Source organism: Prinia subflava (genome assembly GCF_021018805.1).
Source record: "Prinia subflava isolate CZ2003 ecotype Zambia chromosome W unlocalized genomic scaffold, Cam_Psub_1.2 scaffold_22_NEW, whole genome shotgun sequence".
NCBI lineage: Eukaryota > Metazoa > Chordata > Aves > Passeriformes > Cisticolidae > Prinia > Prinia subflava.
Window position 1 is genome coordinate 7357707 of NW_026960606.1, and position 15848 is coordinate 7373554.

General features: G+C 40.4%; 1 protein-coding gene across 1 annotated transcript in view; it reads right to left on the reverse strand.

Moving 5' to 3' along the window:
- Positions 1 to 15848, reverse strand: part of LOC134564874 (connector enhancer of kinase suppressor of ras 2-like) — a 297517-nt gene that overhangs the window by 187830 nt on the left and 93839 nt on the right. Inside the window, exon 2 of the mRNA XM_063424148.1 lies at positions 7986 to 8149. Within this exon, the coding sequence (XP_063280218.1) occupies positions 7986 to 8149 (164 nt within the window). The remainder of the gene's footprint in view (positions 1 to 7985; positions 8150 to 15848) is intronic.

Sequence of the window (15848 nt, forward strand, 5' to 3'; positions counted from 1 at the left end):
AACCGCTGACTTCCAGCTCCAAACCTCAAGAGAAATCCAAAATTATGTCAGAAATGAGTGTTCCATTAATGTCCCCTAAACCAGGGATAGGAGAATATACAGAAATTATAATATATTACTATTATTTTATCCCAACACTAATTGAAGTGCATTTCAACCCTAATGCCCTGCCCTACAGTGCTGGACATGTGGTTTTAAACCCAGCTCATTACCTACCTATTCATTTGCATAAATTTCTGCTCCTGCATTGGCCTAATAAGTAGCAATACAATTTAATTGCAATTATTATGGGGGGCTGTTCTCTGCCAGTGAGTGACAGGAACTCACAGCATGAAAAGGAATGAAATGTTCAGGATCAGAATACCACTGAGCTTACCCAGACACAGAACCAACATGAAATACAGTAATGGATTATTATAAATGGATTCTTTTATAAATTTCTAAATGGAAATAAGTACATTTATTTCTCAGAAGCATGCAGGAGCTCCTGTAGGAGCCTATTTACCAGCCAAGCCTGCCATAGATTAGGATCCTCATTCTCACTGGTACTTAAACAGATACATTTTCAGAAGAAAATTACAAGCTTTGGAGCAGGTTTAACACTTTGAATAGAATGCTTCTCCCTATTCTGAGAAAAAGAATTATTGTGTGACAAGAGGAAATCTCTCAACTATGTCAAAAGACAGGAAAAACAAGTCTCTTTCCTCTCCTTTGCCTGTTAATACTGTCTTGCTCCAGAGGCAAATGATGTGCATAAATTCAAGGAATTAGCAGCAGCCAACACAGCAAATTTGTATTTTTCCTGGGTTTTTTTAACATAAACCAAACCATAAGCAGGAAGAATACAGACTAGCCTGAAGTAATTTATCTGAAGCTTGATAACCCAATATCATTGTTTGTGGGCAAGAATTAGATGTGGTCTCCTGGATTTCAGCTGCCCTGCTGAAATTCCCCTTTGCACTGTGTGCAGGAGCTGAAATTTGAATAAAATGCAGCCAACTTCCTTTCTCATATTTCCACTTTATGCACCTTGTATTATGGCAAGGGATGAAATTCTCACTGGGATACCTGAATAGGACCATTTCCAGTCTGTGTCTGGCTACAGGATATACACACATCCCTTAACCAGAGGGATCTGTGCCTTCATCAGAGGATGTGTGACCACAGCTGCTCTACAGGAATGATAAATTCAGAGAGGATAAAGTTCTCTAGAGAGTCAAAGCCTAAGTTTCTAATGTATTTAACACACAAACACAAATCCGAAAGTCACTTTTGTCCTAAATTCCTTTTGTAACAGCCCTGTGCTTGGGTGCCTCTGAAAATTTTGCTTAGGGCACTAATGCACCACCACTGCTGGTGCTGCTCCAGTACCCAAATTATTCCTGCTGTGTGTTACTGTGGAACAACTGGTGTGGAATCAGAGGTCTTTGAAGAGAACACTGAGAAGACATCAAGAAAAAATTCCCCTTTACTTTGTTCTTTGCTTAGATCAACTCCCAGAGCTGCCTTTAGCATGGCGATTTTAGAAAGGATTTCATTTTGGTGGTTACTTGACACAAATGATGTGTAATTACACCCAAACATTTCCAGCACACCTTAGTAAAACCATGAAATTTTTATCTCTCCCCAGTAAGACAAGAGTCCTGCACACACCTGTAAAATCTCAGGACTTTAGGCTACTCTGAGTTATTTGTACAAACTTAGTTATCTTCCTTTGATGTCCGCATCCTAAGAGAAATCTGAAAATGCCAAAATTGTCTACGGACTTTCAAAAGACAAAAAAAAAGCCAACCCCAAACCCAGACAATCCTTAAAATCAGTTATTTTTCCAAGTTGCATGATTTGAAAGGCTAGGAAAGAATGAAGCTGCTAATTAGACTAATAAAAAGATGATACACTTTCTAATACGTCCAATAATTAACCCACTCAATTCAATAAAATTAATTGAGTGCTTTGGCACAGCATAATAAATAGCACTGGACTGCCAAAAGCTGAACTTCTTTTCCAGTTGAAATTAATAAAGTTCTCTGGATGCACACATTTGTGGAGACAAAAGTAATACATGTGTCAGGTTCCTCATTCCACTGAGGAGATGGAATATCTCTTCATCTCTCACCAAGAGGGATGGCATTCCATTTCAAAGAAAGGAGATTTATTTCCATCTACTCAAGCACCAATACATATATATATAATGAAGATTTTAGTCTAGAAAAATTACCTTTGAATAACCCTTGAAATATGGGTGGAAAAGAAGTATTTGACACATAGAATGACTTGTTAAAAGTGAAACTTGTTTACAAATCAGGTAAAGTAAGAAAAAATAGTTCCTAATATACTTGCAAAATTGACAAATCAAAAAGTGTATTAGCAGAATGAAAAATTAAAAGGATCTCAAGAGACATCATTGTAGGTGAGGCCATTAAAATAGTTTTAATTGAGGAAAAACTTGAATAATTTTAATTCAGAAGAACAATGTTATCAATAGATACAGAGGCAGCTATGAAAGACTTCACCTTCACCATAGTGTGCTTCAAAATAAATCGCTGCAAACTGCTTTCCACCTGACCAACTAATTCCTATTGCTGTTGTAATTTCCTTGGGGAGATGCCTAATAAAGAAATATGTTAGAAAAATGATAAGGGAAAAAAAAGAATTTGTTTGGTAGCTGTGTCCTATACATTATTAAAAAAAACCCAAACAACTAAATATAAAATAAAATAAATTCCTGCAGTTGCTGTAAACATGCTGACCACGGGTGACTTTATTGTGCCTTCTGGTGGAAAACCCACCCTGCCTGGATTGTGGCTTTGCAGAAACTGCAGACCAAGTTTCTAATCTCTATTTCTCCTTGAAATTTCTCCACAGCACAAGGACTTACTTCACAAGTTGAATGCCTGTGAATTAACAGTACTTTTAATTACTTGAGATACAATCTCTATTGGAGCATTCTTTTCATTTCCCATTCATTTTTCATCCTTTCATTATCAGTCTTTCTTCGCACTAGACTGTTTATATTTTAATTTGTGCAGGCTTTAACAATATACTGACTCCAATACTGTCCTAATTAAATTAAATTTACTGGCAGATTTGAACAGTAACCCATGTTGACCTCAAAAATATTCCTTTTTCTTGCTTTCAGTATACTTTACTCTCTATAAAAAAGTTCTTTTCCCCAGACCCTGCTACTTCTGCAGATTCAGCCTCTCTGCAACAAGTCCTCCAATAGATATCTCAATTAATATTTCAACTTTAATAAAGTTACAGTCCAAATCCAAGTGGCTTACAATTTTTAGTCCCAAATGTTATTTAGGTCACGCAGAGAAGTTTCTGACCACCCTAGCAAGAAAGGACTTTGATGTTCCAGACTGGATTATTTCCCCACAGCCATCATTCCCAATTTTCTTCATAATTAAAGCACAACTCAAAAATGTCTTTCCAGAATGGTCAAAAAACTGAAGCTGAAAGTGAAACTCACCTGCGACTTTGCATTTCATAGCACACAAATTCACCCCTCAGCAAGCCCAAGATAGTGCCTGTACTTTCTTTCCTACAGAGAAAGTTCCTCTCACCTTTTGCACTCTGATTTTACCCTTTCATAAAGGACATTATTTTAACATTTGACATTATTTAACTTTCAGGTAAAATACATACACTTCTATATCACCACATTGCATGGGAGTATTGAATACTCTTATAATTCCCTTTTCACATTTCTTATATTTTTTTTCTTTCCCACTGCAAGTCGTCTTCCACCGTGGAATCTTTTCTAGCCAGGATTCTCATATGAATTTCCTATCTGAATTCAACTTGCTTTCAAAAGAAAAGTGGATGTTAAAATCATGTCAGGGGCTGATGCACAACATCAAACCCTCCCTGTCTTTAATAATTTGCATTTGGAATCTGGCTAATAGGTGGTTTGGGAATGGGAATAAAACCCAGGAGTTTCCTCCTTTAGTTTTAGTTTCTTCTTGCACTTAGAACTTTCTTTACAGGTCGGCATTTGGTTCTGGGGGGATTCTCCAGTGCTTGCATCCCTGGAACAGCAGCCAAGGCACCATTCTTGGTGTAATCCCAGCAAAACCTCACCAAGACCTTGTTGCAGTGTGGATTTGGGGGGGTCCCCAGGGTCAGTTCCCCGGGGGGCCCCCCAGGCCCTATGTTCGCTGGTATTTGCATGCAGACAGGCAAGGAGACTTCAGACGGCTGGTGAGGTGCTGTTTAGATGAGGATTTATTTGGAGTTTGACTCTGGGAAGGCAGCATGGTTACTGAGGGGGGAAGGAAGGGGAGAGAGGGAAGGAGAGAGGGAAGGGGAGAGGGAAGGGGAGAGGAGCAGAGCCTCCTGAGGCCTCCAGAGCCAGAGGGCTCCCTCTGCACCCTTAACAGGGAGATTTGAAGTGGGCACGGGTTGATTTTCGGGCTAATGGGATTACATATACAAGACTGCAGGGAGGTTACACTTTCGAGGGGTGAGACAGAGCATACCATTTAAATAAAATGCAATTCCACAAAACCCCTCTACCCATCCCACAAAAGCCAGTGGCCCTTAGACCCTTAGGAAAGGCACATTCCAGTGAGTCCCAAGGGCTGGAGCTCAGACAATCAAATTTTCCCAGATTTCCTGGAGCAGCAGAACTGTTCTGCAGGTAAACCCCTGCCCAATGTGAATTCATGATCACCCCTGAGCTTTCCTGGGAGATTTCTCCAGCCCCTGGAGCTGCTCCTGTTCCCAGAGTTGCACAACCCACCCTGCTGGGATAGACTGCAGATCCTGCTGATGCTGCCTGGGAGAAATGGGTCATGGAACTTGAGCACTGCCAATTGCCAACCAGAAATCAATCCAGGAATCCATCCATGGAAAAAAAATCAATGCTCATTGACATGGCCAAGCAGGGCATAGATGTGGATAGGGACAGGAGCAAAGCTATCCCAGATTCAGATTCATCGCAGGTGCTCGGGACTGGTAACACACCAGGATGGACAGAGGGAGGGACACAACAAACTGCTGATGGTACCTCCCCTCCACAGGTGGGATTTTAAGACCAGACTGTTGGAATTGGTGCTTCCTTGCTCTTTTTTCCATAACAAATGTTAAAAATAAAATTCAAGTATTTATGTTTATGAATCTACAAACAGAGCTTGTGCTCTGCACCCTGTCCATACTTCCAACACACACCGAGTGCATTAAAGTATTGATCCCTGACTGCCTGGGGCTCTGTTTTACCTGAACATAAACTGTATTAAATTTGCTTGTAATGCAATTCAGGGAATCAAGGGCTAAATTATGTGTTCTGCAAGACATTCTGATTTCAATAGGTTCCTATATGTTAACTCCTGTTTAGTGGCATAAACAAAATAGAGATACTCAATAGTCCCTTTAAAAACTACATTTAAAATATTTCCTTAGGTTTTTTAGACTAGCTGTTCTAAAAATCCGTATCGGTGAGCAAGTCCAAGTCACAATTTTTTCTGGATACTTGGTCAGCAGTCAGACGTTAGTGCAACAATCTATTAAGTTTTCAAGAGTTAGCACAGAATAAGAATACAATTGTGATATTTTAGAAATGTATTTCAGCTCATAAAGGCAGCATCAGCTCTCTTCTCATTCAGTTATTGCCATTATTTAAAATAATTAAAGTGAGATTCTTTAATAAGGCTTTTCAATTACATGGATCCAAATCCTAACAAATGAGTACAGATTTAAGATAGATATTATACTGAGTCTGGTAAAACTTTTCAGTGATCCTGCAAGAATTGAAGATGATGATGTATGGAGAGCCAAGGAGAAATGTCAGAAGCAGGAGAACACCCCCAGGAGCAAAGCTGCAGGCAGCAGACTCACTCAGTGGAAAGCACGCGGAACAGGCAGGGAAAGAAACATTTAGAAGCAGGAAAAAAAAAAGGCATTTTAGAGTCAGAGTGAGAAAGGAAGGGAAAGGGCTGAAAGGCAGGAAGCAAAATAAATTATACCAGGAGCTGGAAAATCCCCACCCTGCTTCAAAAAGAAAAGTAAGGTCATGAGACAGCACAGCGAGAGCTGCACTATTGACCAGCAGCAAGAGGTACATTTTCCATGCTTAAAAAAAAAACAAAAAAAAAACCAAAACAACACCTCACAATAAAAGAGTCAGCAGGGTCCTCCTCGGAGACCCACTTTGGCTGAAGGGAGATGTTCTTCCAGAGGAAACTTCTGGGGGCTGCTGTTCCTGAGGAGCATCTGGGCACAGTGGGCTCTGCTCGCTGGGTGACACAACATGACACCGGGGTCTGTGCTGGCTCCTTTGGTGTGGAACACAAGGTTTCCAGGGAAAAACTCTGGAGTTTGGGTCCAGATGTTTCCAAAAGGCCCCCTGGCTGTTGGGTTCTGCAGCACACACCTGCCCCTAAAACATTTCCCTGCTCTGACAAAGTTGTTTCATTTGGAGGAGAAGATCTCAAGGCACACTGAAGGTATTTTGTCATTCAAGATACGGGAAAGAAGAATATGAATAATAAGAGGTACTTTTTTTTTTTCCCCCTAGATCAAGTGCATTTTACCTCACTTGTTTTCTATCTTCTAAGTGCCAGTTTCCCTCTTGGAAACAATTTTTCTTTATCAAATTCCCACAGGATAACCCAGTTATTCAAAAGCAGAATTCCTGATAAAGAAGTAAAATACTATGATTGTCATGTGTAATTTACCTATGTAATTTTACTATTTTGTGTTTTAGTATTTTCAGTATTCTTTCACCTGTCCACCTACATGAACAGAAGTTATTTTGTCTTTAGAACTAAGTTAATACATCACATTTTATTACCTGGTATGAATAAAATAGCAGAGGAAAAAAGTTTTTTGATATCAAATACTTCATGAAGAGGTAAACTGAATTAGTAACCTAGTAACTATTAATATGAATAAATAATGTCCTTCCAAATTCTTGCAGATTGCTAAAAACCTCCAAACCCAACTTTTAGTTGACACACTTGTCTATAGTTTAGATAAAGTCAATTTTACCACTCCAGTCTCATCTTAAAGCTCATTTTAAACAATCATCCAGTCTAATTAGCATTACCTTCTGGCTATGTAGTACCATCCTTTTGAATGCTGGCATGGTTAAACCACTCAGGTCTACTTGGTTCAGTGCAGCGTGGCAAATGTCAGTGAAATACGAGGGCATATGGCACATAATTACAGAACCATATGGATGCCAGGAGTGATAGTCAACAGCATTTGAATGCAGGACCAAGAAAGTCAGAGGAAAAGCAATCAAAGACCATCACACATAATCATTAAATGGATAAATATAGTTTCTGTGCAGCTGAGAGAAGCCAGGACATGTCTGTCCTTTTTTGAAGCAAAGCCACCGTGGCTGTTTGAGCGTGTGACCGCAGAGGAATCTCTACATTATTTTCAGTTTGGTTTGTAAATTTATAAATGCAGCTGATCAAGGTGAGTTGTTGTGGGTTTTTGCTTTGAGTTTTCGGGCTAGCTTTCTATTTCATTTGTGTGTTATGATTTAAATTATGCATACCGTTATGTGTCAATTCTCTGTATCCCTGCCTCTGTTGCTAGAATCTTCTTTGCCAATCTTCCTTAGCTCAATATATCATTTGCTATTTTGTATCATTACACTGCTTTTGCTATTCCCATTGGATTTAGTTCGGTATTACCCGCCTTAGACTCCTCCCTGAGGGCACTTTCATTGGTTGTTTGCTTTGTATTGACCTGTCTATAAAACCCATGGTGGGAAGTGTGTTCCCGGTTCTTGGGGTTCAGCTTTTAGGTTTTAGTCTTCAGCTGTACCTTTAATAAATCTCCTCAGTTTACCCCAAGACCCGTCTCGCCTCTGCTTCATCTCTGCGCCCCAAAAGTACTCGCTGAGACCATTGGAGTTCCTGAGTGGGGAGGAAGAATCTCCCCGGGGGGAATGTGTCGCAACCCAATGCTGCCGTGCGTGTCCCGGGAAACGCACACCGCAGCAGTGAGTGATGCAAGGAATCACTTACCAATGCACGGAGCAGATCAACTGCTTCCAGGATCAGCTCCTGGTGGCCAATGCGAGTCACTCCCAGCTCCTCCAGCTCCTGGTGAGTGATGTGCAGCAGCTGCTCCCCACTGATCTTTTCTCTCTCAAAGTTTTTGATGTATTGTTGGAGGCAATCATCGAGGCCTGGTTAGAAAAGCCAACAGCACGGATTCAGAGAGTGGAGAAAAACCCAATGAAACAGTTCTGTAGCTCACAAATACAGAAATTTCTTGGGAATGCAAGCGTACTTCCTTGTTTGAAGCTATTATGGAAAACGTGCAATGAAAATTATAATTTAACTCACATAATACAACACATGCTGCTAAAGAGAGAAGTTTATATTACTGATGTTACTTTCAGCATTCTTAAACATTTTAATAGTAATTCTAAACCTTCACAGAGACGAGGGAAGGACAAAGCAGCACAGAGAGTGACATTATAAAAAACCTTTTTCTTGTGATGTCACAAAGACCTAAATATGAGTTTATCTTATGATTAGGAACAAATTCTTCCTTTAACTCTTCCTGGACTCTTCAAGGTCATAGAGTTTGGCTGTCCCTGATCAGGAAGTTTTTCAGGCTCAGTAACCACCCACACTAACTTTGCTACACCCACTGCCAATTTTCACCCCAGCTTATCCAGATTTCTGAATCCAAACAGAAAAATGGTTTGGTACAATGCCTCCAACTAAGAATACAATTTTATCCATGCACAGACTTCTTCCATTTCACCCTGAAGCTTGATTGGGTGAGAATAACAGATTATTTTATTTCTCAGACCAGAGAAGAAACTTATTTTTTCTTCCTCCAAATCTGTTTCTGAACCACATATGCCTTGAATTCCAGCCAGAACAATGAGTTGAACAGGGATCTACTACTGAAAGCTACATGAGGTCTCTCAGAGGTCCCTCAAGGACTGTCAGATTCAACAGAAACCTGGTGTGCACATGATTCTCTGGAGACCTACAAAATGCACCTTCAATAACTTCATCTACCAAGTAAAGTAAAACACTGATTCTCAGTTATTTGCCCTGCAGTGATGCAAGTAAATCCAAGATCCATAAAATTACAGATATCCAGAAATCACAGAAATATCCGACTTGGGCATTTATGACAGATCTTTGAAACATAATTTCTGCACACAGCCATTATGAAATTGACGTCAAGTCTGCAGAGCATCTGAGAAAAAGAGTTCTGACACCTGGTATGGGTGTGCTGGGTTGTTGCATTGCATTTTTAGATTATGATTTATTTTTGTATTGTGCTTGTTATATTTGGTATAATCCAGGCACACCCCTGTCTCCATCCCCAGTTATGGTTTCATCTGGTGGTTTGATAGGCTCTGGGACTCCACCTCCCAGTTGTCAATCCTCCCTGATCCTATCCCACTTTCCAGAGTTTTCCCTATCAATATCCCTCCATGAGCCAACCTCTACCTAATCCCTGCCTTGGAAATCACCTAATTCTTGATGCCCCATAGGCCCACGTGACCCTTCCCCCCCCCCACCCCCACCCCCCCAATCAATTTAATTGGCCCAATATCCATGTCATTCCACCCTATTCCACTCCCTTACTTACAACCCATTAGTTTGTGACCCTTTGCTCCCTCCCCTTTCTGTGAAAGCATAAAATCCCCGCCAAGGCCTCTGCCCGGGGTCTTGGGCCTCCAACATCTGCTGAATGAACATCTCAGCTTGCCCCCAAGTCCCGTCTTGCTGTTGTCTGTCCCTGCATCGACCCATCAATAACTGGGACCAGCAGAGCTCACCGGGGGGCTGCTGCAGCCCAGTTGCCACCTGGCAGGAGCGTCCAGAAAATCAGGCACCCCTTCACTGGGTGTCACCACTTTACACCCCAATTAACACAGTTCAGTTGGGACAAAAGGACTGTGATGACATGAGAATGGAATGAAACAAACCAATGTTTTTGTCCTTAGTCCGTAAATACAGGGGGATACACTGCAGTTTCATTTAACTCTTCTTTTCAACATGATCCAGTTATTTACTCTGTAAACTGATAGTCCTAAATTATGTTATAGATAAAGCTCATTTACCAAGTAAAGTGCACAGCTTTATAGTCACACCTATGTCCCACACAAAGCTAGTACAGTGATAAAAATGTCATATTTTATGGTGCAATTCAAAACTATGAGGTAGTTTAGGGGATTTTTAAAGCTCAAATCAGCAGTCTGTAACTAATACCTATGCCTTTATTCTAGAATGGTCTGCAAATAGGAAACAATTTCTCTGTATCTGTTCATTATTTTAATGATCTCATGAATCATTTTACTTAAGTGTAGTTCAGTTCCATTGGCTGAGAACTGCAAATTCTCCATTTATTATTTAACATTTTAATCTCCAAGCTGTTGCATGTTTCAAGAACAATTCTTAAAACCATTTTAGAGCAAAAATTCCAAACCTCACACCTCCCAGATTTGCTTTCAGTGGACATTGCCTCAAAACTCAGAAAAAGTCACAAAACTGCTACTAGATATTATTTTCAACAAAAGCAACTTAATTAAAAAAATTAGAATCAGTGGCCACAACAAGCATTTGTAGCATTAAGAGAGATTTAGGAAAACCCGAGTGAATGTACCACGCTGCGAGTAGTGTGCAGTCAAATGTATTAAGCCTGCCTTTGTGCCAGGGAGAATGTATGACAGCAGAGCAAAAAATCAAATTTGTGTTATTTGTGCTGCTCTGTAATAGCTCCCCAGGGCACCCTTATAAGGCATTTACTTACTGGTGCAAACAGTGTGGCAGTTGACAAGAGAATATAGAAATATATCATTAAAGGGCCAGGCTGTCTCACAAAATGACAGCACTTAATAAATATACACAAAAAAAAGAGAGATTTGCCCATTGCTCTCTGCTTTTCTGTCTCTCTGGAAGCCAGCTACTGAAATGTGAAACATTCCAAAGTAGGAATTTCTTGGGGTTGCTGTTCCCCGGGGTAATAAGGTTTTCAGGCTTCTCTATCCCCAAAGGTTCCACACCGGAGCCAGAGAAGACAAGCTGAGTCCACCAGTCCGTGTTTTCAAGGTTGTTTTTTCTTTTATTATCTCTCAGTTCTTTCCCAGCTCTGCAAGGCGTCCCCAGCAAAGCAGGGCATGCGGCTGACTGGGGTGGATCAGAGGGTCCCGGACCTTATGTACGGTCCCCTTGACCCAACACCATCCAAAACGTACTTTTTATTTACAAAATTTTGCCAATACCTACTACCTATGTTAACATGTCGTTTCTACTCTAAACCAATCCTTAAAATCCAACTCACCAAAAGATGGGGGACGAGAGCAAGAACAAGGAGGACAGGGCCACTCCCCAATTCCTCCATCTTGTCTCTTCAGACCCATATACTAAAAATCCTAGCTTCTACATTTACATTCTATGATAAACTAGCAACTACTTATTTTGAATTCTTTCAGCTTGTGATTCTTCATACATTGTGAGTATTCACTCCCATGGCCAGGGATCAAGAGCAGTGTCCTCCTGGGCTCTGTGTGAGGCTGGCTGACCCCCTTGTACAGATACCAAATCCTCCTGTCCAGTCTCCAAACCCTTCAGAGTGGCTAGAGAGATGTCCTGGACTCCTATAGGAATTCAGCATCAGGAACATATTTTTTATTGTCAGGGCTTCAATTGTTTTCACATGAAAATATCCAAGATGAAATTAGAAAGGGTACAGAATGATCTCATGTTGACTCACCCAAACCAAATGAAATATTTATTTCCCTAAGCCACTCAGGTCTCATTAGTGCTCTTTATGCATTTTCCCCAACATAATTTCTGTTTATAGGTAAGTATGAAAGCAGTTCAAATTCATAACTACAAAGAAGGAAGGGGTCTTAGCTCTGCTTGGATGTAGGTAAATAAAATTAACCCACTATTCCCAAGATACACAGCATCAGTGTCAGGCAAGAAACACAGAAATTTGCAGTTCCCTTGCTGCACATTCTTATTTTATTTGTGCGCATTTTGTAACTAACCAATATCTCCTTCAGAGTGCAATAAAATGATTGAAGAAAAATTGCTTAAACATGGATGCTTTACTTTAAAGCCAACGCTTAACGCCCATGATGAGAAAATTATGGTTGGGGGTTGGAGAACTTTTATTTTTCCAACCCAGCTGGGCTCAAGGAGTTAACAGAAAATCAATGAAGGTTGAAGACATTTGCTAATTTCTCAGTGTTATTTGAGAGGACAATCCAAGAAAAAAGGAGTTATCCATCAGCCCAAGTGCTGACTGAGTCAGCTGGGAAGCAGCTCTGGCTGAATATTGCATTAAAAGCTATATAAACCCTTCTGCTCAGAAAATGGCCTTGTAGAGGGAAATCAGGGGAAACATCCCATAAACCACATCCACCTGAAAACTCTGACATTTTCTGCTGTATGGTTGGATTCCATGATCTCAAAGGTCTTTTCCAGCCTAAAAAATACTGTGAATCCATATTCTCTCTTTCCATTTTTAAGTTTAAAAAAAAACATATTGAATCCACATGGCCTAGGAAAACTTTATCTCCATATTCAAAGAGCAGAGGAAAAGGAAGCAACTGATATATTGACTGCAAACTGTGATTTTGCAAAAAGAGCATCTAAAGTCAAAGAAACATGGAAAAAAAGGAGTTAGAAAATAGAATTTTGTTAGGGAGAAAAGACAGGAAAAGAAAAGCCAGTCAGCTTGAAAATGTTTGTTTTTAGAAGTACATAATTGAGAAAAAAAAATAATTGAAACAGAAAAACAAAGTAAAACCTTAAAAATATCTCTAAATCAGATTTAGGTATTAACTCAGAGCAAACATTACAGAAGAGATGCCACATATTGTGGGCAATAAGGTTCACTGAGATTAAAATGAATCTTCCCATCAGTGTCAACAAATGGCAGGTTTGGTTTCCATTAACAGCACAAACATTGTTGCCATGTCATGTAAACATCTGTCCCTTCCCCTCTGCCATTGGACAGAGATATTGAAAATATTACCATTATAGAAAAAATGACTATAAAATGAGTGAAAGGAATGCCCAAGTTGTTGCCTCTTATGCAGGAATGGTGAAGCCAGGGCAGCTCTCACAGGAGAACTACAGGAGCAATAACTCTATCAAGTGTGATCCATCCCTGACAGATGAGGGGATGCAAAACCAGACCCTCTGGTAGGAAAATGCAGCTTTGCTTTTAGGTGTTAGGGTGAAAAAGAAGGGAAATCAGCTTGGTGGGAATGCATTGACCACTCCTGGCTTCAGCACTGCTGCAAGAGGGGTGAAAGCTCACTGGTAAAATTTCTCTGATTGAGGGTCTGACAAAGTATTCAATGCTTTTCCTGATTAAAACCATATTTAGAAATTAAAAGAACACAGCACAACACTAAACTCCCAGTTGCACAAAGGCTTATGCACAATAAAGAATCTGAGGTAGAAGTGTCTGTGGGACCTGGATCCAAAGGACAAAAGCTGAAAGTTGATGGGATGATCTGTTTGTTCAGAAGAATTACACTTCGGCCTGCCAAGACAAATTAATAACCTATTAATGTGCCTCATTTGACTAATAAAAGCTGTAAAACAACACTATCTCTGCTCTTGCAGAATGGTTACTTGTGAAAAATCAACAGATCAAAGTGAAACAGGCAAATATCAATTTTCAAATGTAGTTGTGCTGTTGTTTCTGGACTCGCAAGTCCAGAAAATCAGCTCTTCATTCATAGGAAATATAAAATCTCTCACTTCTGTGCTGCAAATTCTCTGATTAATTGGAAAAGGCAGCACCAACTTCTGCTCCTGTCACAAACTTCAGTATATATATACAGATCTGCTTAAATCTATCTAGCATTTAGCAGCATCCACAGGCTCAAGTCCAAGTGTAATTTTTATAGAAAACAAAAAGTTGGGTTTGGTGGTTTTTCTTGAAGAACAAAGGGATATTTTCCATATAAAGCAATATTTAGCAGCTAGCTAGAAAGATCTGGAAGGAATTGACTGGTTGGCTGACTGAGAGACTGGAGAGAATTCATGCCTTTTCCTAAATGCAATTTTATTGAATACATACATCAATTCAGCTGTGTTCTTGATCAAAACCCCTTTGATTTATTACACTGGGTTCAGGCACAGTGGAGTCTTTCCAATTCTTATGTAACTTGTAACAAGGAAAATCATCAGGTGGGTTTTTTTGCCATTGATGTTCAAAAACTTTTTAAGAGTCATTCAGTCCAAATAAATACAAGGCATAATCCTCGGGGCCATGTTCACACTAAGCTGACTCTCAAATACCAGATATTTGTTCTTAAGCTCTTCAGAAGGAAAAATCAAAACTATTTAGAGTGCAAAGAGAAAAGGATCTTCATACCACCACAATTCAGAAAGAGACAGATGGAACATGTTTGAAAACACTGTAAACAGCAAGCTTGGAATATTTCAGGCCTCAACTTTCCTAAATTTCAGAGTGTATTTGAAATCTAAGGATTGCAGTGTTTTGCATACTTAAGCCTACATGTCACAAATCTGACCTAGAGAAATATAGTAGCTAGATTACAGAATTTCACAAAAAAGTGCATTTAAAATTGCAAGATACAGCAGACATTCACAAACACAGAAAAGGAAAAAAACACCCAATTTTTCTGAAAAAAAGAATCCCTCAACTCTGGCTTTATCTGACCTTTAAATGTTTGACTGTGCAAGTAGAATGTGTTTAAATGTTGTTTCCTGGCTGAGTTTCCTCTGCATCACTGATATTCACAGGGATACAGATGGATGTTTTAGATGCAAATACAGACATACTTGTGCTGCTTGAATTTACAGATTCTCATCTGCATGAACAGGAACTGGGGTGGGATGAGCACTCTGAATTAATGCTTCCGAGGCACTGACACCAAAAGTACTGGCTTCCATTCCAAGCTGCAGAGTGGGTGGAACTGCACTGGGCATAAACTCTTCCACTGGTGTCAGGCCACTGCTCAAGGCCACTGGGCAGTCCATGAGGTACTTCCCTTTTTCCATTCTTCTCTCCCAAGAGTGCCAGGATCCACAGGAGCGCCATGATCTGCCCTGTCTAAGCCCTCTGCAGACACTCTCAGCTCCAGGATCCAGCTGGGCTCTTGACAGCTGGAGCAGTTCTGCATTTCTGGTCCTTCATTCCAAGGGCTCCCTGCTCCTCATCCTCCCCATCCTCAACCAGCAGCTGTCCCTGGTTCAACAGTGACAGCCACAAGAACCCTCTCCCCCTCTTAGCACAAAATTCTGGGGATCTTTCCCCTAAAAACCCTGTATATCTTCAACTACCTTCATTCACTGCCAACTTCCATTTCCCCGTATCCCATTTTTTCTCCTTCCACGCTGCCTCTATTCTTTTATTTTCTATGTGTGAAAAATAAGAACTTGTCAGCTCTGCCTCCTCTGTAACCAGCAGGGAGGCAAATTTGGGAGAGCACGAGCTGGAAACTTCCAACTTTGCTCCTCTTCTCTCCCCCAAACAGATTAGAGCTTCACTCACATGTCCCACTCACAAAGGGACAAACTCCTCAGGGAACAGAAAAATCCACAGCAAGTTTCTAAGTTCCCTTGTTAGTACCCTCCAAAGTGTCCCCTCCAAAGTGTCCTCCTCCAAATCAGGACAAACATCATTGTCCCCTCACCACAGTGCATGTCTGAGACACAGACCAGCCTCCCAAATTCTACCCCATAAGCAAAACCAGTGGGAATACTACTTCACCAGTGTAACTTCATTATTTTATTTTTAGTGGGAGTAAGGCAAGGGGCTTTCCAATAATCTCAGTGCCTATAGATCCAAGATCTTTCTAGCAGCAATTTCCCAAGATAACTGTATTATCAAGACAAAAGCTGGGTTCAAATTATCAATAT